This window comes from Gymnogyps californianus, chromosome 28 (assembly GCF_018139145.2).
Source record: "Gymnogyps californianus isolate 813 chromosome 28, ASM1813914v2, whole genome shotgun sequence".
NCBI lineage: Eukaryota > Metazoa > Chordata > Aves > Accipitriformes > Cathartidae > Gymnogyps > Gymnogyps californianus.
The window spans coordinates 537,777-559,728 of record NC_059498.1 but is presented as its reverse complement, the minus strand read 5'-3'; the positions used below and the strand labels follow the sequence as shown (position 1 = coordinate 559,728).

At 54.2% G+C, this 21,952-nt stretch overlaps 1 gene segment (V, D, J or C); it reads right to left on the bottom strand.

Moving 5' to 3' along the window:
* Window positions 1–6,376: 6,376 nt before the first annotated feature.
* On the bottom strand, window positions 6,377–8,965 carry LOC127026664 (T cell receptor alpha variable 1-1-like). The segment is given in 3 exon segments: window positions 6,377–6,416; window positions 7,726–8,043; window positions 8,917–8,965. Coding segments are annotated over 3 exon segments (407 nt in total).
* Window positions 8,966–21,952: the final 12,987 nt, after the last annotated feature.

The window sequence follows — 21,952 nt, the reverse complement described above, 5'->3', positions numbered from 1 at the left end:
AACCCTTCCATTCTCAGTTTCCTCAAAACCAGTTGCATCTGCATTTGTCCTCTCCCTGCTTCTAGCCATTAACAAACCAACCTGCCAAACTATTTTTACTCTTTCCATAGCATAATTTAGGTGGGACAAGACCTCTGCAGATCACCCATTCCACGTCCCTGCTCAGAGCAGGTCTCATCAGATCAGGCTGGTCAGGGCTGTGCCCATCAAGTCTTGAAAATTGCCAAGGCCAGAGCCTGCACAACATCTGTGGACAGTGCATTCCAGTACTTGAGGATTTTCAGGGTCAAAAACAAGTGAAAAATAAAAAGGCTTTCTAATATCTAAATAAAATTTCCCAAATTGTGTCTGTTGCCTCTTGTCCTACCACTGTGCACTTTGAGAAGAGCCTGGCTCCATCTTTTCCACATCCTCGGAGCACGTAGTTGTAGACACCCATAAGGTCTCCCTTGAGCCTTCTTCTCCTCAGGCCCCATTCCCTCAGGCTCTCAGCATGTCATGTCCTCAAGCCCCCTGAGTGCCTTGGGGGCTTCCGCTGGACTCACTCCCACATGTCCATACCTTTCCTACACACCAAGGAGCCCCAAACTGAACACAGGACCCCAGGCATGGTCTCACGAGTGCCAAATAGAGGAGAAGGCTCACTGCCCTGGGTGTGCTGGCTGCGCTTTTGCTGAGACAGCTCAGAGTGCAGCTGGTCTGCTTTGCCACAAGGGCACACGGCTGACTCACCTTCAGCCATTGGCCACCAGGCATCCCCTGCCTTCCCAGCTCTCTGACCTATAACCTCTGCCTCCAACACGGTCCAAGCTACAGCAAGAAGCTGAAAGGTGCCTGTCCCCAGCGGGACTGGCTGCTCTCCACTCAGGCCTTTGGAGAAAAGTTCTGTTTTGTTGTGTGCTACCTGCATGGCTGCTTCTGGTGGGAACGGCAGCACAAATTCCTTCTGCACGGGATCTGTAAAGCCAGGAAGGTATTTCAGCTTTGCCTGGCTCCCTATCCATCTATCTATCACTTCAGCAGCTCTCTCACTGGGCTCATTCTCCACCTCACTACCAAGGTATAAGCTACCAGAGGCTGATCCATGTATCTGAACAGTGTGATATTGCAGGCTCAAGGTTCAGCCAATTGCTAGATGCAAGGCAAGAGAGCCCAAGAACGTGGACTTTGAAGAGTTGCGTGAGCTACTAGACCCATACAGGCTTCCCTGGGGAACAGCTGGACAGAGAACTCTCCAGTCAGTGGATGGCTTTCAGCTTCAGCAAACCTTAGACATTCAACCCCTTAGGCAACCCAGCAATTCTCTTTCTGACCGCCTCTGAGAAGTGGTCTTGGCAAATGTGTCTTTACAGGGTGGGTCCAAGCTTCCCTCCCAGCTACGGGCCTTCACCTGCACACCAAAAGGCTCTGCATTTGGTGCAGAGGGAAATCCTCTACAACAGCCTACCAGCATAGGTCTGGAACCGATGGAGAAAGCCTGAAGGTTTCAGTCACCTCTACATCATTGTCTCCTGTCTGTGTTGAGCTCAAACTCCTGACTCTGTGGGATGGCTTCCGAGTACCGGCAGAGATCCCCTGGGGGGAAGCAATGGAGAAGCAGGGGAGAAGACCAATGCCGATGCCGATGCCGATGCTTGATGCCAGTGCCAGTGCTGATGCTGATGACAATGCCTGGCGGCAGGGGAACCGCCCCGGGTCCCGGGGCCTGGGAGGGGCTGGGTGGGGCAAGGTGGCCCCGGCGAGCAGAGCAGCAGCGCCCCCTGTCGGGCCTGCCCGGGCCTGTCATAGAACCATAGAACCCTAGAGTCATAGAACCCTAGAGTCATAGAACCATAGAATGGTTTGGGTTGGAAGGGACCTTGAAAGACCTTCTAGGCCAACCCCCCTGCCATGGGCAGGGACATCTCTCACTAGATCAGCTTGCCCACAGCCCCATCTAACCTGACCTTGAACACCTCCAATGATGGGGCATCCACAACTTCTCTGGGCAACCCATTCCAGTGTCTTAGCACCCTGATCGTAAAAAATTTCTTCCTTATGTCCAACCTAAATCTACCCTCTTTCAGTTTAAAACCATTAGCCCTTGTCCTGTCATACTGGGACCAATATTATCTGCTATCTTCATTAATAACATAGACAGTGGGGTTGAGTGCACCCTCAGCAAGTTTGCAGATGACACCAAGCTGAGAGGTGCAGTTGGTACTCTTGAGGGAAGGGATGCCATCGAGAGGGCTCTTGACAGGCTTGAGGAGTGGGCCCATAGGAACCTCACGAAGTTCAACAAGACCAAGTGCAAGGTCCTGCACCCGGGCTGGGGCAATCCCCAGTATCAATACAGACTGGGGATTGAGAGCAGCCCTGCGGAGAAGGACCTGGGGATACCGGTGGTTGAAAAATTGGACATGAGTCAGCAATGTGCGCTTGCTGCCCAGAACGCCTGAGCTACAGCCTGAGCTACAGCCAAAGAAGCGTGGCCAGCAGGTCAAGGGAGGTGATTCTCCCCCTCTACTCTGCTCTCATGAGACCCCGCCTGGAGTACTGCACCCAGTTCTGGGGTTCCCAATAAAGACAGACATGGACCTGCTAAAGTGGGCCTTCCAGGGAATGGCTACGAAAATGATCCGAAGGCTGGAACACCTCTCCTATGAAGAAAGGCTGAGAGAGTTGGGGTTGTTCAGCCAGAGGAAGAGAAGGCTCCAGGGAGACCTCATTGTGGTCTTTCAATATATAAAGGGGGCTTGCAAGAAAGATGGAGAAAGACTTTTTACCAGGGCCTGTAGTGACAGGACAAGGAGTAACGGTCCATCAGAGCAGCACCTGCCGAGCTCACCAGCCAATGATGGAAAATCCTGACACAGGCCTGCTTTTTACACACACGGTACACATCTATTATGGCTGCCCAGTGGCTAACAACAGCAGCAGCTGACTCTAGCCTAAGCAATGCTGCAGCTGCTTTCTGAGAAGCTTTCTAACAAACCCGCCTGGCTGGCACCTTGCTTCCTGATGCTGCGCTTGCAGAGCATAGCTAGGAGCTGGACTCCTTCCAAGGGAGGCAGGTCACAGTTGGGGGGACCTGAATAGGAGCCTTCGAGGCCAGGTGAGGAGCCTTGGACAATGCCAGCCTTTCTGGGAGGCTCTCAGGGCACAAGGCTTGTCCTCCTGGTGCCTGTGCAGTGCTGGGCACAGCCTCCTGCCACCACTCCTGTGGCTCTGGAGACTGCTCCAGTGCTAAAAGCAGATGCGGAGACAGGCTTCTCAGCAGTGCAGCTCCAAGAGCTCTAAGGAGCCAGACTAACTGAAAGATGTCAGGGCTTGGCCCAGGCAGTTTGAAATCTCCTCCTGATGCCACTTGCTAATTAATATCAGTTTGGCTTTTGAAGAGAGGGTATTTACCGTAAGGCAACTTCATCAGGCCAGCTTCCTTTCTGGTGTCCCAGCCTCAGCATTTGCAGCTGCAGGCCATCTGGCTCACCCCAGACACACAACCCTTTGCTGCCCTGTGAGCATGTCAGGGCAGCACCTCTCCCTGCATTGAAGCTGGAACTGGGCCCAGACCTCCACAACCGCCCTATGGCGATCAGCAGGGGTGGGCTGGATCTTGTCAGACTTTGGGATTACTTTGAGTTGTTAGGTGGGGAACCCCTGGAGCTCCAGCAATAGGGCTTGTCTCTAGCTTTGACTTTGTGCCTCATGCACGGACTTTGCATGTGAAGAGGGTGAATGTCCCAAAAAGACCCTGCAGCTTGGACCCCAATACGCCTTCTCTCTTTCCTCTAATGAGAACACAACCGGTTGAACTACTTCTGTCCAACCCACAAAAGCCCTCTGCTGTCATTAAATCCACCACGGATGGCCAGCACTTGATTTCCCTTCTTGGCACTGAGCTTTCAAGGACTTGCTGAAAGTTGTCAGGGGCACAGAGGCAGAGAGCTGGCCGGTGGAGTCCTGGTTCTCAGAGTGTGGGGAGAGGCTGTGCTTCCTCATGTGCATATGCATGTGTCTGTGCCTGAGGGCATATTTGTGCCTGTCTGTCTGCATTTGTGTGTGCATTTGCAAACACACATGTGAGAGTGAGTGTCTGCCAGTGTGTGTGTGAACAAGTGCATTTCTGTGTGTGTATGTGCATGTGTTTCTGTACGCGCACGTTTTTGCAGGTGAGCAAGTAAGTGTGCATGTTGTCAGTGTGCATGTGTGCGTATGTGTATGGGCATACGTGTGTGCAGACGAGCACATATATATCTGTGTTTGTGCACGAGCTGTGCAACTCCTTCCATTCGCTTGTGATGTCAACCGGTGAGATCAAAATGAGAAGAGGAGTCCAACTGAAACCTGCAGTGAAACTCTGGGCTGGCTCAGACGTCCTACGGGGGCAAGGTGCGGTGACTGTCCAGGTTTGCCCGGGACTGCTGCACCACCCCTGCTGGCTGTTCACTGGGAAACAGCCCCTGTGCTTGCAGTCGTGTTTGCTAGGAATCCGGAGTGCTGACACTTGGGAATTGGACCCTCCCCTTCCTCCAGCCCAGCTCAGGAGACAGGAGCAAAAGGAGGAGAGGTGGGAAAAGGCTCTGTCAGGAGAGGAGGGGAAAGTGGAAGCCCTCCTGGAGAGTCCCCAGCAAGAGTAAGTGTGCTCAGCTACATCCCTAGCCTGGCACAGCTGAGCAGCCATGGCATCTGGAGGCGGCAGGCATCCCAGTCCCAGAGCTCAGGGGCTGGGTAGAGCATCCCCTGACTTCCTGGGGATGGGAAAGAACAGGATGAGAGCCTCCCTCCAGGTGCCTCTCTGCAGCCCAAAGCCACTGCCTGAGACCTTTGCAGAGGTGGAGGGGGTGTGGGGAGAAATGGACTGGTGGGTGTGGTGGGGGCCAGGGAGGGAAGAGGTAGGGAGGAAGGAAGGGAGGGAGGGAGAGAGAAGGGTGTGACATGTCGTCATGGATGGGAACCTGGGAGTATGGGGCTGAGGCCTGCAGGGCTGTTCCTAGAAGCTGAGGAAGGCGGCTCCAGAGCCAGTGGCCTGCCTTGCTTTGTCTCTCCCTAGAAATGCTCTCTGGAGCATGTCCTGTGGTTGGGGAGCCTGATGAGTGGTGTCCTCAAGTGAGCACCACAGCAGTAGGCCAGTGGGAGGCTGGCAGCCCCATGAGCCGCGCAGCTCTTGGGGACGGATCTTCCTCCTAGTGTGCCTGGAGTTGTGCTGGGAGGCCTCTCAGCAGAAGATGACCTTGAAGGCTAGCACAATTTCCTGTGCCGAGGGGAGAGGGAAGCAGGAGAGAGGCACAGCCGGAAGAGAGGCTGCGGCTGCTGCCTAAGTGTCCCAAGGGTGGCCAGAAGCTTTCCAAATTACTGCTTTTACCCGCAGCGGGGTTGGAGAGCGTCTTCCCCCTGTGGAAGGGGACCTACTGAACTACTGCAGGAAAGAGCTGAGCCCACTGAAACGCCTCTGCCCAAGGCCTTGCTTAAGGGTTGGTTTGGCAGCAGAGACTTGACCCCTCTCTGACCCCGCACATCTTCAAACTCCTCACAAGCAAAGCCCAAGAGGGGAGGGAGGAAAAGCTACTGAGAGGGGAGGCAACTAGTTCAACACAGACATGTGAAGTGAAATGCTGATACACTGACACAAAATCTCCTTTTCCTCTCAGCTGCTATTTAGCGGGCGGGGGGAGGGGGGGATTGGCTTTTGAAGAGAATGCATTTACCAGCAAAGAAACCTGGGAGCAACTTCATTAGTTCAAGCTCATTTCTGTGTGCAGACCTCAGCATTTGCAGCCTGCAGGAAACTGGGCTGGTAGCAGACACAGAATCGTCTGCTGCGGCATTGCTTCTTGCATAGGAGGTGGGGGGGGCTGGTTCCAGACCCCCAGGTCTCCCTGAAGGAGATCACAAGGACCACCAGGGAGATTGTCATGCCTTCTTTGTTTCTACCAGTGGGGTGGATGAGACACCTGCTGATAGGAGGCTGAGGCTGGGGCTGTCTCCCCAGAGAGCACAGGGAATGAGGGCCCATGGATGCCCCATGCTGGGAGCTGCCTGGGTCGAGCTTTTCTTTGTCTGTGTTTGTTTTGGGTTATGGTTAGTCATGCAGATAGGAGAAGGAAAAGGTACAGCATCTCTTTACATCAGCTGCCATGGCTGAAGTTCAAGAGGGAAATAATAACACAATGGAGCCAGTTTTAAGGTGTGTCCGTCTCGAGACAAGAGAAACCCAGTTGCTGTCGGGGAGATGGATGTGCCTCCTGTTCTTAATAGCGGTCAAGATGAACAAATTGCTAATGTGTAAATGCAATGGCTGACGTGTGTGCAGCTCGTACTTTACCAGACAGCAGAGCTTTCCGTGCGTGTTTACATCACTGACAATAAGAAGACTGCACCTTCATGTGGTGTGCTATGGGAACATGTAAGACCCTGTCTGCGTAAACTGATGTCTGGAATGGACAGGAAACAGCACATCACGGATAGCAGAGTTTCCTCAAGCCGGAGGAAATCCAGTTTGTGAGAGGGAGGAAGCTTCATGAGCACAGCCTCGTTTCTCATGCCCAGCCTCAGCATTTGCAGTGAAGGGGAAATTCAAATTGTAACTGCTCAGCAACGGTAATTAGTGACCAAGGAACGATCTGTCCTGGAGGGCAAGAAGGCCCAGCTTCAGGAGGGGTTAAACTGGCTGGAAGCCATCCTCAGGGATGCCAGAGACAGAAAGACTGCCTGTAAGGGAGTGAAGTGTCCCTGGTTGATGGGCTAGATAAGAAACAGCCCCAGTATTGTCTTGTAGCCATCCTGGAATGGAAGCGCTCAGGGGCCACCTTTGGGCAGGACAGCTGGATTGAGGGATGGACCCATGGCTGGGCTAAGGTGCCCCATGCAACCGCTCACAGGATTGGTGCTGATGCAAGTATATGTAAGGAATCTGCTTGTGACGCATCTTTGTGGATCCCTTGTAGAACCACTTATGGCGGTAGGTTGTTCATTATTTTTTTTTTTTTTTTACTATTTAAGCACAAACGTGTGTTTAATTTGCCTCAAGGGGTAACATAAAAATCCCCCTACAGCAGCCTGCTGCAAGTCTGGCTTGTCCAAGACAAAGTCACCTGTGGCCATGGGAGCTCATCCCTGCAACACTGCTCCCTGTGCTAGGGATGATCAAGTTCCCCCCAGCATCCCTGAAGGGAGTGCAAGGAGCCCAGGGCTTGTAAGGCTTCATTTGTATGTTGGTGTCTTTGCTTATTGGTTACGAACATGGAGAGCGCTTGGGCCTTTGGCAACCAGGGCTGTTCTGTGTGGTTTGCTCTGCCCCTCAGGCACAGACTTTGCACTTGGACTGGCTGAACACCTGGAGATAACCTGATGGCTTGACTCCAATCCAGTTGAATTCTTTCCTTATTGAAGAGAGCAACCAATCCCACAAATCTTTATTGAAATGCCCTCCCTCTAGGGGCCTCTGGGTGGGGCTGGCAGGTGCTTGATGGACCTCATTAGTCATGGGCTTGCAGGAATTTGCTAACACTGAGTCTGAGGGGCTGAGAGCAAGCCCCTGGCACCCTGGTTCCCAGCAGGCTCTGCCCTACAGTCAGGGTCGGCGTCTCCATAGCCACTTACACTGGCCTCTCCTGGAAGAGGATTTTGACCTGCAGAGCTGTGGGTGCACAGGGCAGCAGTGGTGGCAGGAGAGAGCTGAGGGCCCCTTCCCCCAAGCTCAGCCTTGCACAGCCACATGCCCTCCCTCCCCTGGCTTCTTGCACAGCCAAGGAAGCTCCCTGCACCAGGGTGTCTTGCACAGCACAGAGGTACAAGGCACTGTCAGAGACCTCGACTTCCTCCAGCTGCAGGAGGCTGTATTTCCCTGTGGTGTTCAGCGACGTGGTGAGACGGCCGCTCGGCTTGCGGCCAGCTGCTGCCTGATACGAGAGCAGCTGGGGACCTTGGCCTTTCCTCTGCTGGTACCAGAGCAAGCCATAAAGTTGGAGGTTTGGTATGTGCAGGTTGTTTGGAAGGTGTCTCCCTGCTTCACTGTGACTTGTCCTTCTTGCTGGGTGACGGTGGTCTGCCCCATGGTGCCTGCAAGAAAGGGAAGGTCAGCAGCTCTGCAGGGAAAGGCCCTGGGAAGCAAACCAGGAGTGGATGCAAAACCCAGGCAGAGAAATCTCTCTGTCCCTTGTCCTGCAGGAAAATCCTGAGGCCTGGGGACAGCCAGGGGGAGGGTAGTTTTGGGCAGGAGCTCAGAGCACTCAGCACAGCGTGGACCCTGAGGAGAGCTGTGCTGTGTCCCTGCTCCTCCTCCCTGGTCTGTGACTGCCCAGAGGACCAGGGAACAGCCTGTCATGCCTGACCTTTGTGTGCTGGGACCAGCACCCCTCCCACAGGTTGAGGGGCCCAGGGAGCTACGGCAAAAAGATTCATCCTGCTTCCCCATCCCTGTCAACTCCGAGGGCTCCTAGGTCCTTGAGCTCATACAATGCTGAGCTGAATGTTGGAAAGAGGGAGGCCTGGCTGAGTTGACAACCAGGAGGAAACTGGAGGCCATGCAGCCATGCAAGGAGGCCCAGCCAGGCGGCACAGTGAATGTCCCAGTGGCAGCTTTGACAGGATCTGTTACTTTGTGTTGGAAGTGGAGAAATTTGAGGCTGCAGAGACAGCTGAGATCTCCTATGCTGCCCACAGGTGGATGAGAAGAGAGAGGCAGAGAGAGATGGATTGAAGGGGAGAGAAAAGATGGAGAAAGGCTCTGAGGCATCTGTTCCTCTGTCCTCTCTTCTGTGCAACAGTAAGAGCATCTTGAGAGAACTGGTACAAAACCACAAATGTGAGATGACATTTCCCAGTGTTTTCGTGTAGTTCAGGAGAATTTCCATGCATGGACCTGATAAAGCTGGTGAGAGTTTTCTGAGGAGGAGAAGAAGAAGTATGCATTGATGAAAAGGCAGGACTTACCCAGCAGTTGCCCCAGGAAGACAGTGAGGACGAGATATCCAAGGTGCATGCTGAGTCCGACCCGCCTGTTTGTTGAGTGAGAGAGAGTCAGAAAACCACCTCCCAGCCCCGAGATAACAGAGCTGCCGGAAACGACTCTGTTGGGGGAGCAAAGGAAGAAGCGGGGAAGAGAAATGATCTGTTCTTCCTGTGCCTGAAGTGCTCCTCCTGGGTTTCTCCCTCTTCCAGCAGCAACACCTGCGGCTCCCTCAGCCAATGGCATTCTGAACATTTGCACAGTCAGGGGCCCTGGTGGCCCCTGTCATGGGAAGGGGCTGTTCCCAGTCAGCTCGCAGTGGAGTCCTCGCCTCCCCAGCTAGAATCGCCTGCTCTTCTGCACACCACTGCTGGGCCATTTGGGAGGTCAGGGGTTTCTTCCCCACTGAGGTTTCACATCTTTCTCTGGGCTCCTCAGCTCTGGGGATGTTGCTCTTTCTTCTGGGAACAGAAGTCTCCTGTACTTCTGTCACTTCTCCCCTGTCCTTCCTCAGCGTCCTGGGAACAACGGCTCTACCCCAAATCCCCAGAAACAGGAGACGAACCCTGCTGTGCGGCAGCCCAGGGGCTCTGGCTGTGTGCACCTCCTCATGGTGTAAAAGGAGGTTTCTAGAAATGTGGAGGGTCCTGAGGCTGACACAGCCTTTCCCAGGTGGAAGAGCAGGCCGAAGCTTACCCTCCGATGGGCTCCTGAGATGGATCTGCCTTCCTAGGCTTCACAGCAGACATAAGACATGTACAGGAAGATGAGGACTTCTGCATTTCTAATGAGAGGGGAAAATGAGCCACAGCCCTCAACCTGCAACCATTCTTGCTGACCCCAGGGCCACATCCCTGAGAGTCTCTTTCCTTGATGCCTGTGTCTCCTCTCTCACCACCCCCAACACCCTGACTGGCTTGGCCGCTCCTGGCTCCAGTGCAGTTTCTACTCCAATGCCTCTCCCGGCCCACCTCTAGGATGTAGCTCTCAGACAGCCAAAGGACACTCCAAGCCCTGCAGACCCCAACTGTCCCTTTCAAACCCTCCAGGCAGTGTCAGCTTTCTCCCTCTCTCCAAACAGATGTACCTCATGAACCAGGGAATCCGCTTGCCCGCCTGCAGTGGCCCACAGTAACCACAAGATGGTTGTTTATGGAGAAGTTAGGGACCTGCATGGCAACTGACCTGAGGAGGCACAGATCTGTGCTGTGCTGTATATATCACTTGGCACACTTAGCAATGATGCCACAAGCCTGTCCTTGTCTTTATCCAAGAGTGAAGCAGCGTGTTTTTCATATAAACGCCATTTTGCTGAACAGTACAAATGATGAATGGAGTTCTTTATTTCAAAGGAAAATCCCATGAAAACTCCAAAGACAACAATGCCAGTGAATCTCAGCACAGGTGGGATTTGCACCATATGCTGAACCCCAGCTCAAGGTCCGTCTCATGCTCCGTAAGTCGGGGTTCCCAGCAACTCAAGGGGCATAACTTTACCTATGATATCCCCTTTTTGCTTCCTGTGTTATCTCCAATTAATGGTATTTGAATCAACACCTTACCGGGCTGGGGTGCCATTCTTACTGGGATCCATCTACAGCCACGCTCCACCCTCATGGTTAAACAAAAAAATTTCCAAATTTCAGGTAGGCATTTCCCCGTTTCCAGACCATGTCCATTGCCTTTTGCACTATTGCTGTGCTCAAGAAGAGTTTGGCTCCATCTGGCTCTTCATCCCATAGTCAAGTGTTAGAGGCATCAAAAAGATCTCCCGCAACCTTCTCTTTTGAAGGCCGAAGAAGGCCAGTTCTCTCAGCCTCTCCTCATGTCTCATGTTACAGTATCACAGAATTGTTAAATTTAGAAGGGACCTCTGGAGGTCATCTGGTCCAACCCCCTACTCGGGAAAGCTCACCTAGAGCTGGTTGCCTGGACCATGTCACCTTTTCAATAGCTCTGAGGATGGAGAGTCCACAACCTCTCTGGGCATCCTGTGCCAGTGCTTCCCCACCCTCACAATGAAAAGGTGTTTCTTGCTGTTCAGACAGAACCTCCTCTTTTTCACTTTGTGCCCAATGCCTCTTGTCCTGTCACTGGGCATCACGGAGAAGAGCCTGGCTCTGCCTTCTTCATAGACTCCCTTCAGATATTTGTACACAGTGATGAGATCTCCCCTGACACTGCTCTTCTCTGTGCTGAGCAGTCCCAGCTCTCTCAGCCTTTCTCCATATGATATGTGCTCCAGCCTCTTCATCATCTAAGTGGCCCCTCACTTGACTGTCTCCAGGATGCCTGCGACATGCAGTGTCCTAGTGAAAAACCCCGCCCCCACCCTCAGGAGTCACAAGCACACCCACATTTGTGCACCCTCAAATATCAACACGGGTCCTCAGCCCATCTAACAGCCCTGCCTGGAGCCTGGGCCCTCTTACCCAGCACCTGGGTCTCCTCCTTCTCTCTGGCTAGGCCAGCCTGAGGTTCACTAGCAAACCACTTGCATGCAACCACCTGCTCCTCTCACAATCACCCCCACACTCTTGGACCCCTGAAACATTGTGTCGTGGTTTAACCCCAGCCGGCAGCTAAGCACCACGCAGCCGCTCGCTCACTGCCCCCCCACCCCTGGGATGGGGGAGAGAATCAGGAAAAAAAAACCTCGTGAGTTGAGATAAAGACAGTTTAATAGGACAGAAAGGAATGAAAAACAATGATAATGATAATAATAATATGACAATAGTAATACTAAAAGAATTAAACTATACAAAGCAAGTGGTGCACAATGCAATTGCTCACCACTCGTTGACCAATGCCCAGTTAGTTCCCGAGCCGCGATCCCCCCTCCCAGCCAGCTCCCCCAGTTTATATACTGGGCATGATGTCATATGGTATGGAATAGCTCTTTGGCCAGTTTGGGTCAGCTGTCCTGGTGGTGTCCCCTCCCAGCTTCTTGTGCCCCTCCAGCCTTCTTGCTGGCTGGGCATGAGAAGCTGAAAAATCCTTGACTTAGTATAAACACTACTTAGCAACAACTAAAAACATCAGTGTGTTATCAACATTATTTTCCTACTAAATCCAAAACACAGCACTATACCAGCTACTAGGAAGAAAATTAACTCTGTCCTAGCCGAAACCAGGACACATTGCCATAGCTTGGTAATATCAGCCTGTCTAATATCCATATGCTGGCCTTGGGCTCCCTTACCCACCTCTGGCTCAGACTTTAGATGCACATTTTCCTCCCACTCACTGCCCAGGCCAGCTGGAAATCTGCTACCAAATGCCACAGACACCCCCATGCACATCAGGTTCAATTCACAAATTAAGAGGAGAAACACACTGAGGTCCCTCCAGTCACCAGTCCTTTGACCTTTCACACATACGCTGCAATGTGGTCCCTCCAGTTACTGAATTTACTGATCAGGCACAGGGCTCATCCCAACAAGTGCACTGACCAGCCCCTGCTTAGGTGCAGATACCTCCTTTTGCCCTTCCTCCTCTCTATTGCCTCCCCTTGCTCCTCCCCAATCCTCTATTCCCCCCCCACCTTTGACCCTTCCCCTAAGCATTCCTTGATAAGTGTAGCCTAGTCCCGCAGGACCCCCCTCAAACATCCATAATCCTCATGTTCCTCTTCTCACTTCTTGTCACTTACAAAGCTCAGGCTGACCCACTTCAAAGCTACACCTGCAGTTTCCTAATGGCCCATCAATTAGCAGCTGCAGAGCTCTGGTCTCCCTCCTTGTCTCCCTTATCGCTTACTCAGAGATTGGTGTCATTGTGTGCTTTGTTTATCACTTTCCCTTTTACTTCTTCTTCCCTTTGAAAGGAAAAGGGACTTGATCTGACAGCCTTAGTGAACCAGCAGCTCTCACCTTCCACATGCCCTGACAGCATCCTCTGCTGATGTTCCTCAGGAAAGCAGAGTTCCTCAAGACACTGAAAGGCTCCCGTCCCCAGAGAAAACTGGGTCTTTTGAGTCCAGGCTCTGGGGAGAAGCCCCATGTTGAGCTCAGCCTTTGAAGGGTCTCCCTGCAACACCTGCAGCAATGCTGTCATGGCATTCATTTCTCAGGACACCTGAGAAGTTACAAACATGAAGGAAAAGGGAAAGACTGGCCACATGAGCAATCAGTTTCAGATGTAAAGTGGGTGTAAAAAAGCACTCAGGTCACTTGAAATGTCATTCTGGAAGGAGTTAGTTTGTGCCCCTGTATTCCAACGTATTTATTGCTTGCCCTCCCAGTGTCCTGCATTTCCTGCAAGATCTTGAATCCACCCTTAGAGAAGTTTGAGTACAGCTGCGGATGAGGACAGAGCTGAATTGCACCTCTAGGTGGGATCCAGACCACAGCTTTCTTACCCATCCAGGTGAGAATGGGGCTTCTCATCCACCTTCCAGTAGCCACTTTTCTCCTGGGGCAGAGACTGAGCTTTCTTTGTCACCTCAGACGGCCTCACTGCCAACAGCCGCTGTCCTGGCCTACTGAGCTGACATCACTCCAGTAATTAGAACATGTTGGCCTGCCACCATGGCTGCTTTTGTCAGCTTCCCCCACAGATGCTCTCCAGGGCCAGATCTTTGCTTTTGAAAACAGACTTAGCATAACAAGAGACATGTGCACAGAGGGACAAACCAGATCCCAGAAAGGCACATCCCAGAAATGCAGCCACCAGCAGTTTTCTGTTGGGCAGAGAACTCACAGGGACTCAGGGACACAGACACACACCCCCAGCCAAGCACTGATGAGTCCCAGAGCTGGAGGAGAGATGTGAAAAGCAGGGGACAGCTCAAGGGCTTGAACACGGAATCTTGTCCACTGCCTGGCTGATGGTCTTGCTCACATGTTGAGGCTTTCAGTGATCCCCAGAGGCAGGGCTAGGAAGACATTTTCTCTCCTTGGGCTTCCTTGGCTAGGAGGTATAGCCACAAGAGCCGCCTCCTCCAACAGTGCTCATTGGTGGACGCTGAAAAAAGAGTAAGAGCTGGAGAAGCAGCTGGGATACTTCTCCTGAATACTCACTGCTGTGTCCCGCTCAGTTTCAGCAGCTCAGGGGTGTTCCTGTGTCTGCTGTGGCAATGCAGCCTTGTGGCAAGGAAGGCCAACAGCATCCGGGGCTGCAGGAGGAAGAGCATTGCCAGCAGGACAAGGGACCTGATCCTTCCTCTCTTCTCAGCGCTGGTGAGGCCACGTCTGGAGTGCTGGGTCCAGTTTTGGGCTCCCCAGTACAAGAAAGATGTGGGAGCGAGCCCAGCAAAATGGTGCAGGGACTGGAGCATTTTTCCTATGAGGATTGGCTGAGAGGGCTGGCAGAAGAGAAGAGAGGGCCTGGGAAGAGAAGGCTCAGGGGGAATCTTGGCAGTGTGTGTAAATAGCCGATGGGGGGAAATGAAGAAGAGAGTCTTCTGAGTCAGGCACGCTTCGGACTCCACACCTCTGCCACGAGGAGAATCCTTAGGGTGAGAAATTAAAATTGTTAAATTGCTCAGCCCAAGGAAAGACACCAAACTGTGACCCTTGCTGTGTTGCAGGTTTGCAAGGGCCAAGGGGAAGTTGTTCAGCATTGGGAGGTTCTTCTTTGGGCAGTCAGGCCGCAGCTGGGCTTCTCCCAGCCCTCCAAGTCAGAAGGTGCTTGAGTATCCTCTAAGGCAGACATACCCTGCTGTAGAAGGGCTGCCTCTCAGCTCCAGGGCTCATTGGCAAAGGGGCCTGGAGCACCTGAAAGTTCAGGTGGGAGCCTGAAGGAAGAGATCAAGCAGTCTGCTGTCAGGCAATAGGAGGCTGCAGGGTGTTTAACTGCTTTTTGCTCCTCCTGGAGATCCCACCCAGCCCAACCAGGCCCCAGCAAGGGACGAGTGTCCATGGTGAACTTCTCCTGCCATCCAGTGCCCAGCCAGAGACAGGGGCTGCACCCACCTCTCTCTTGGGGATGGAGACAGGCCTCTCTGCAGCCACCCATGTGCTCCTTGTCCCACAGTACTGTCTCTAAGGACGTACAACCAGCAACAGCCATAGGTACGTGGAAGCAGGAGTCTGACTCCCTCTCCCCACAGGGTGTTTCTCTCCTTTCTCAAATGTCTCTGGAAATAGCCCCTGCCGTAAACATCCCACACAGAGTCAGACATACCATTTGTCTCTGGTAAGAGGACATACAACCCCCTTCTTCACAGACATCTACTTCCCATCCTTTGAGGTATCACTATCGACTCCTTGTCTGGGGAGGACACCTGCCAGAAGGGTGAGAAGAGAGGATCATCTTATAAACTTAGGGCTCTTTCTGCCTACAAGGGGATCAGAACTCATTATGGGATGCAGTGAAAAAAGTATTTTAGGATGCTGCGAGACATGGGATGCTTAGGAGAAACAGCAGGGACAGGGAAAGGGAAGGATCAAGGCAATTTGGCCTGGAGCAAGCATGGGAAGACAGATGGAAGTAGGCACAAGAGGGGCCAATCCCATGTGAACATGTGGCTGATCCGTGTGCTCTCCTGGCCATGCCTGTTGTCTGCCTTGTTTGTCCACCTGCCAGTAGTTCCCTGGAAATGCAGTTATGAAGTCCAGCTGGGACATGGAGCAGGGCTGCTCTGTGCCTCTCTGTGCCTCTGAAGCCTCTGACCATGGGCTTTGAACAGCTGTGTCATCTACTCGAGCCACACAGAGTTCCCCAGGGACTGGCTGGTGCCTGCAGTCTCTTCCCAGAGGCCTCCTGCCAGCTCTCACTCACCTCAGACCTCCAGCCCCTTAGGGCAACTCAGCAAATCTGGTTCTGAACCACTCATCAGGTAGGAACCCGGCATCCCTCGAGGCTGCGGTCAGTGTGTCCAGCCCCGCTTTTACCCTGTCTCCTGGGCTTCAGGTCCAAAGGTTCTGAGTCCTGTAAAACAAGGTCATAGTCTCAACACTGAGCCACTGTGGGCAGCGCTTGAAGCTGCCTGGGACCTCGACATCCCCTTCTCCTGCCAGTGTGGACCTTGAACTCCTGACTGTGCGGGATGAGTTTGTAACGCTAGCAGGAACATTTTGAAAGCTCTGTGAAATTCTGTAGCTGGAGGATGCTGTTTTTAATTGCATGTAAGAGCTTTACAAAGTAACAAAATGTGAAACCCCTTCTGGTTGTTCTTTTCTGAGTCAAGTTTTGTATTACCAACATCGCACTGGAGTCCCTGTGGTGACAGAGCAGAGGAAAGCACCTGCTCAGGGTTCCCTTGGCTATCGTGGTGGGGAAAGTCAGAAGCCCGAGAAGAGGCCCTGTATGTTCCGTGTCAGCAGTGGCCGATCCCTGCGGCAGGACCGAGGGCTGCCCGGCTGCCCGTGGGCAGGAGGATCTCTGCTGCCCGCCTGCCTGTGCAGAGCAGAAAGGCGCTGCTCCTCGCCGGGAGCCAGCGGGGCCGGCGGCTGCACTCGCTCCTTCGCGGGCACGGCCGGACACCGCCACGGCTGCGCTCGCGATTCCTCCGCCACTGTCGCGGGCGATTGCTGTGTGCGTCCCGGTGGGAGTGCGGGGGTGAGCGAGGGGCGGGAGAAGGTTTGTGCCCGGTGGGCAGCTGCAGAGCCGCGTCGGGGGCATCGCCCTGGTCTGCGGGGCACGGGGGCTGCGGGGCCTCGGCCGGTCCGGTGTCGGTGCCGGTGCCAGGGTTGATGCTGAAGCCGGCGGCGGTGCCGGTCGATGCGGGAACCGCCCCGGGGCCCAGCGCCGGGCGGGCCGGGCGGGGCGAGGCGGCCCCGGCGGGCGAGCGGCAGCGCCCCCTGGCGGGCCCGCCCGGGGCTGTCCCCCCGCCCCCGACACACACGCCCGGCCCCGCCCGCCGCGGTTCCTGCCCGGCCGCAGCCCCGGCTCCTCTCCCCGTGTCTCCCAGGGCGCAGTAATACACCGCCGCGTCCCCGCGCCGGGGCCGGGCGAGCCACAGGGCGCTGGACCGGCGGTCTGCCGCCACCGACAGCCGCCCCGCAGGGTCCCGCAGCTCTTTGGACCCTTTAGTGCCGCTCACGAGGAATGCGGGGCCTCGGCCCGGGAGCTGACGGTACCAGAAGATGAACTCGCTGGTCTGTATGTTGGGGTGTGAGCAGCTGATGCTGATGCTGGTGCCCTCGGTGGTCTCTGCCGACGGCTCCTGCTGCACCTGGGCTCTGCCCGCAGCCACTGCCGAGAAAGAAGGAGGAAAGGGCAAAGATCACCAAAGATTGCCCAAAAGTCAGGCGCCCGAATGGATGGATGGATGGATGGAGAGAGGAAGAGGAGGGAGAATGGTTGTTACGGTGAAGGACTCGGGGCTACATTCAGGGCAATAAGAACTGCTGAATGCACAGGGGAAGGAGAGGGTGCATGGAAAAGCAGACGTACATGCAAGCAGGCTCGTACCAAGAGAGGTGGTGGAGAAACAGGGGGAACAAGAAGAGAGGACTCGGAGGGTTTGGAAAAAGGGAATGAGGGATGGCGGAGAGGCGGGGAGGGGGAAAGGCACGCTGAAGAAGGAGAGGGAAGAGGTGGCGGTGGGCTCCCTGGGGAACACCCCGGGCACAGCCCCGGCCCCCATCCACCGCCGCCAGCCCCACGCACCCAGGAGCACCGCGGCCAGCCCCGCCAGCCCTGCGCCCCGGCACCGCCGCATCCCGCCGCTCCGCCGCCCGCGCCTCGCTGCCCCCCGCCAGCCCCGGCTCTCTGCTCCGGCCGCGCTGCCTCCTCTCGCCTGCCCTCCTCTCCGCCTCCTCTCCTCCCCTCCCCTCTCCCTCTCGCTCCCCCTCTCGCTCCCCTCTCCCTCTCCTCTCCCTCTCCTCTCCGCCGCCGCCAGCTCCGCCCCGGGGCTGAGCCCTGCGCCGCCGCCGCTCGGGGTCTCGCCCGGGCTGAGAGTGCTCAGGGGCTCTGCACGGGCACAAGTTTGTCTCCTGGGAATTGGACTTCCCCGTCCTCCAGCAAGGCCACCCCAGCAAGAAGAAGCATGTACAGCACCAGGGGCAGCCTGGGACAGCAGCAGGGCCCTCACCCGGGAGATGGACCAGCTGCCCAGAGCTGTCTGCGAGCTCAGGGGCTGGGAACAGCAGCCACGGATTCCCTGCGGATGGCAGAGAGGAGGCTGAGAGCCTCCCTTCAGCGGCCTCTCTGCAGTCCCAGCACGATGCCTAAAAGCTGTGGTGTGGCAGAAGGAGTGTCAGGACAAGGGTGCCCATGGGCATGCAGGGGTCAGGGAGGGCAGGGGTGGTGGGAAATCAGTGTCAGAACGTGGGTGAGAAGGGACCTCCGGAGGTCACCTAGATCAACATTCAGTTGCAACAGTTCCCATTAGAGCAGGCTGCTCCAGGATGGAGATTGCAGAAACTCCCAGGGAAATCCATTCCAGGTCTCACTATTTCTTCTAGCTTGTTGCTTAACTAGAACCACCCATGTTCCAGCAGCTGTTCATTGCCTGTACTCCTGTCGCAGAGGACTTCCACAGTCTAGTGCATCTTCTCTGTTTCCTTTCAACAGGTAGTTCCTGGACCTGCTGGGAACAATCTGGCAAACAGAGATCAGTGTACCGCCTGTTCCCTGTGCTTGGGTGTCATCCCCAGACTTGCAGGAAGTGCCGACCTTCCCACTGCTTGCGGCGTTCCTGAAAACATTAAAGACTATTGGTGCTCCTGCTGATCCCTGAGAGACCCCACTAGTGAGTGTCTTCTAGCTGGGCTTTGCACCACTGGTCACAACACTTTGAGCCTGGTAGTCCAGCCAATTTACCACCCACCTTGTCATCCTCTTAATGAACCCATTTGTCTCCAATTTGGTCATAAAGGAAGTATGAGAGAGGCTGTCAAAGGTCTTGCTAAACTCTAGGTACACAAGGAACCCTGCCCTTCCCTTCTCCACAGTGCCTCTTACCTCAGGAGAAACCAATGAGGTTTGCCCTCAACGACACTAGAGTCTCAGCTCAGAAGCAGCTCCACAGAGAGGGGAATCAGCCCTAGCTGAGCTCTTCCAGAAGAGCTCCCTGACACTGATCTCACCAAGGGTCACTACAGGGAAGGGGGGAAGCCTTGGCTGCACTGTCTCCAAGTTGGACGTGAGCCCAGGTGGGCAGACATTCAGGAGGGGAGATGGGCTCAGGAACTTTACACACCTTGGACAGCCCTTGTTGGAAAGAGGGTCCCTTCTGGACACCCCTGTGGGACAGCAGCAGGCTTTGGGGGTTGTTGTCTCGAATCCAGTGTCCCTTCCCTCCCAGGGGCAGTTGCTGGGTGCTCAGACTGAGATTCCAATGCAGGGCATGAAGGTCCTTGTGGGCTGAGGTCCAAGGCAGTCACCATTTCTTTGGCTTTCCCTGTGAAAGCCCCAGGGTCTGTCCCTTCTACTCAGAGCACAGCAATGTCAGGCTCCATGTTCCTTTCATTCAGTAACTGTTTGGTCCAAGGTCTCAGCCCCTGCGTGTCACAGCAGCAGGCCAATGAGCTGCACAAGTACATTTGGCATTGGCTTGGACACGAGAGGGGGCTATGTCCCACCCCAGACACCACCGGCACTGCATTGGAAGCAGATCCACTCAGGGATGGCCAGCACATGGTCAGCAGGGTTCCTCAGCCTTTCTCCTTGCCCATAAAGCAAAGCCCATCCTTTTGAACCATCTAGCACTGGGGAGAGCAGCTGTGTCCTGGCCTGGAGAGGCAGGGAGGGGGGACTACCAGCCATGCTGAGGCACTCCCAATATTGTTTACGCTTGTCCTGGTGTTGGCTGGGATAGAGTTAATTTTCTTCCTAGTAGCTGGTGTAGTGCTGTGTTTTGGATTCAGTAGGAAAATAATGTGGATAACACACTGATGTTTTAGTTGTTGTTAAGCAGTGTTTATACTAAGTCAAGGATTTTTCAGCTTCTCCTGCCCAGCCAGCAAGAAGGCTGGAGGGGCACAAGAAGCTGAGAGGGGACAGAGCCAGGACAGCTGACCCCAACTGGCCAAAGGGATATTCCATACCATATGACATCATGCCCAGTATATAAACTGGGGGAGTTGGCTGGGAGGGGTGGATCGCTGCTTGGGAACTAACTGGGCATTGCTCAGCGAGTGGTGAGCAATTGCATTGTGCATCACTTGTTTTGTAAATTCTAATTCTTGTAGTATTATTATTGTCATTTTTTATTATTATTAGCATTATCATTATTTTCCTTCCTCTCTGTCCTACTAAACTCTCTTCAACCCACGAGGTTTTTTTCCGATTCTCGCCCCCATCCCACTGGATGGGGGGAGTGAGCGAGCGGCTGCGTGGTGCTTAGTTGCCGGCTGGGGTTAAACCACGACAACACTCAAACTACAGAGCAAAATGGGAGTGAAACCATTCTTGTTGGGGCCTGAAATCAGCAGCAGCAGAGTGTGAGCTTTGGAGGGGCAGGAAAAGGAGGGCTTAGGAGGCAGGGGCTGCATTTCAGTGCCTCTTGCCTGGACAGATCTCTAGCAGGCTGGTGCCTGGTGCCCACACAAGGACACACACACACAGGCTCGTGCGCACCGACATGGAAGTATACACAAAGCTGTGCTCCCACGTGCATTCACACAAACACAGCTGCTCACAAAAGCACACAAGAGAAGAACACACGCAGGAACACAAGCAAGCATGGACTCTGCTAAGGACACCTGGGGGTAACCGCAGCAGGGCTAGAGTATTGTGGGGAAGGACGAAGCCCCAGACATGTCCATGGCATTGTTTGTGTACTCACAGACTGCACAGAGAGGAAAGAAGGTAAAACAAGGCAGAATTTTTTCCTGAGGGCAGTGTTAGGCAGGATGGGGTCAAAACCTAGCAGCACAATGCACACACCTGGGGAGAAAACCACAAGAGACCATCAGGGTGAGCTGAGGAGGGAAGGAAAGAGATGGACTGGATGTGGCATGTCCTCATACACGGCAACCCTTGGGCTTCCAGCTGAGAACGGCAGGAGCTTCTTCCCAAGAATGACACTTCAAACAGCCCCACCAGAGTGGCCCAGGGTAACGTCACTTGCCATCAGGGGATATGTCCTTCCAGCCCTGTGGGACCAACTCAGATTCCAAAGACATCCTCGTGGAGAGGCTCTTTCAGCCCAAACTCACTGCCCTGGAGGGAAGGACCTCACAGAGCCATCTTTGTTACCAGCATAATTCATAGAATCATAGAATCATAGAATGGTTTGGGTTGGAAGGGCCCTTGAAAGATGATATAGTCCAATCCCCCTGCCACGGGCAGGGACATCTCTCACTAGATCAGCTTGCTCAAAGCCCCACCTAACCTGACCTTGAACACTTCCAATGATGGGGCATCGACAACATCTCTGGGCAACCTGTTCCGCTGTCTCACCACCCTCGTTGGAAAAAATGTCTTCCTTATGTCCAATCTAACTCCACCCTCTTTCAGTTTAAAGCCATTGCTCCTTGTCCTGTCACTACATGCCCTCGTAAAACATCTTTCTCTCTCTTTCTTCTAAGCCCCCTTTAAGTACTGAAAGGCCACAAGAAGGCCTCCCCAGAACCTTCTCCTCTCCAGGCTGAATGAGACCACCTCTCTCAGCCTTTCTTCATAGGACAGGTGTTCCATCCCTCTCATCGTTTTCGTGGCCCTCCTCTGGACCCGCTCTCATAGACTCTACAGACTCTTCCCACAGTCAGTGAAGAGACATCAGCTCACACACGGGACTTATCCCATCCCAAAGCAGACAGGCACGGTAAATGGGACAAATCATCTTTCTGGAGACACTGATCCTGCAGTTGACCAATGGTGGCCTCTGAACTCCCCAGCTAGCATAAGCTCACAGCAGGGCCTGCCTACCTGGTCACGTGTGCATGGCTTGCTTCATCATGCCATCAGAAGTGAACCCACAGCCTGTCCTACGAGAGCCTACAAGCACCTCCATCCCATGCCTAAAGCCCGTATCCATGTCCACGGTACTCAGGGACAGACAGATAGCAGGGAGAGGGCTTTTGTGGGGGTGAAAGGGCTCAAGCTGGGCACGTTACTCTCATCAGCTGCATCTCCTGCTCTCACCGAGTGCAGATGAATCTTCCCTCAGCCACACTGAACCCTTGG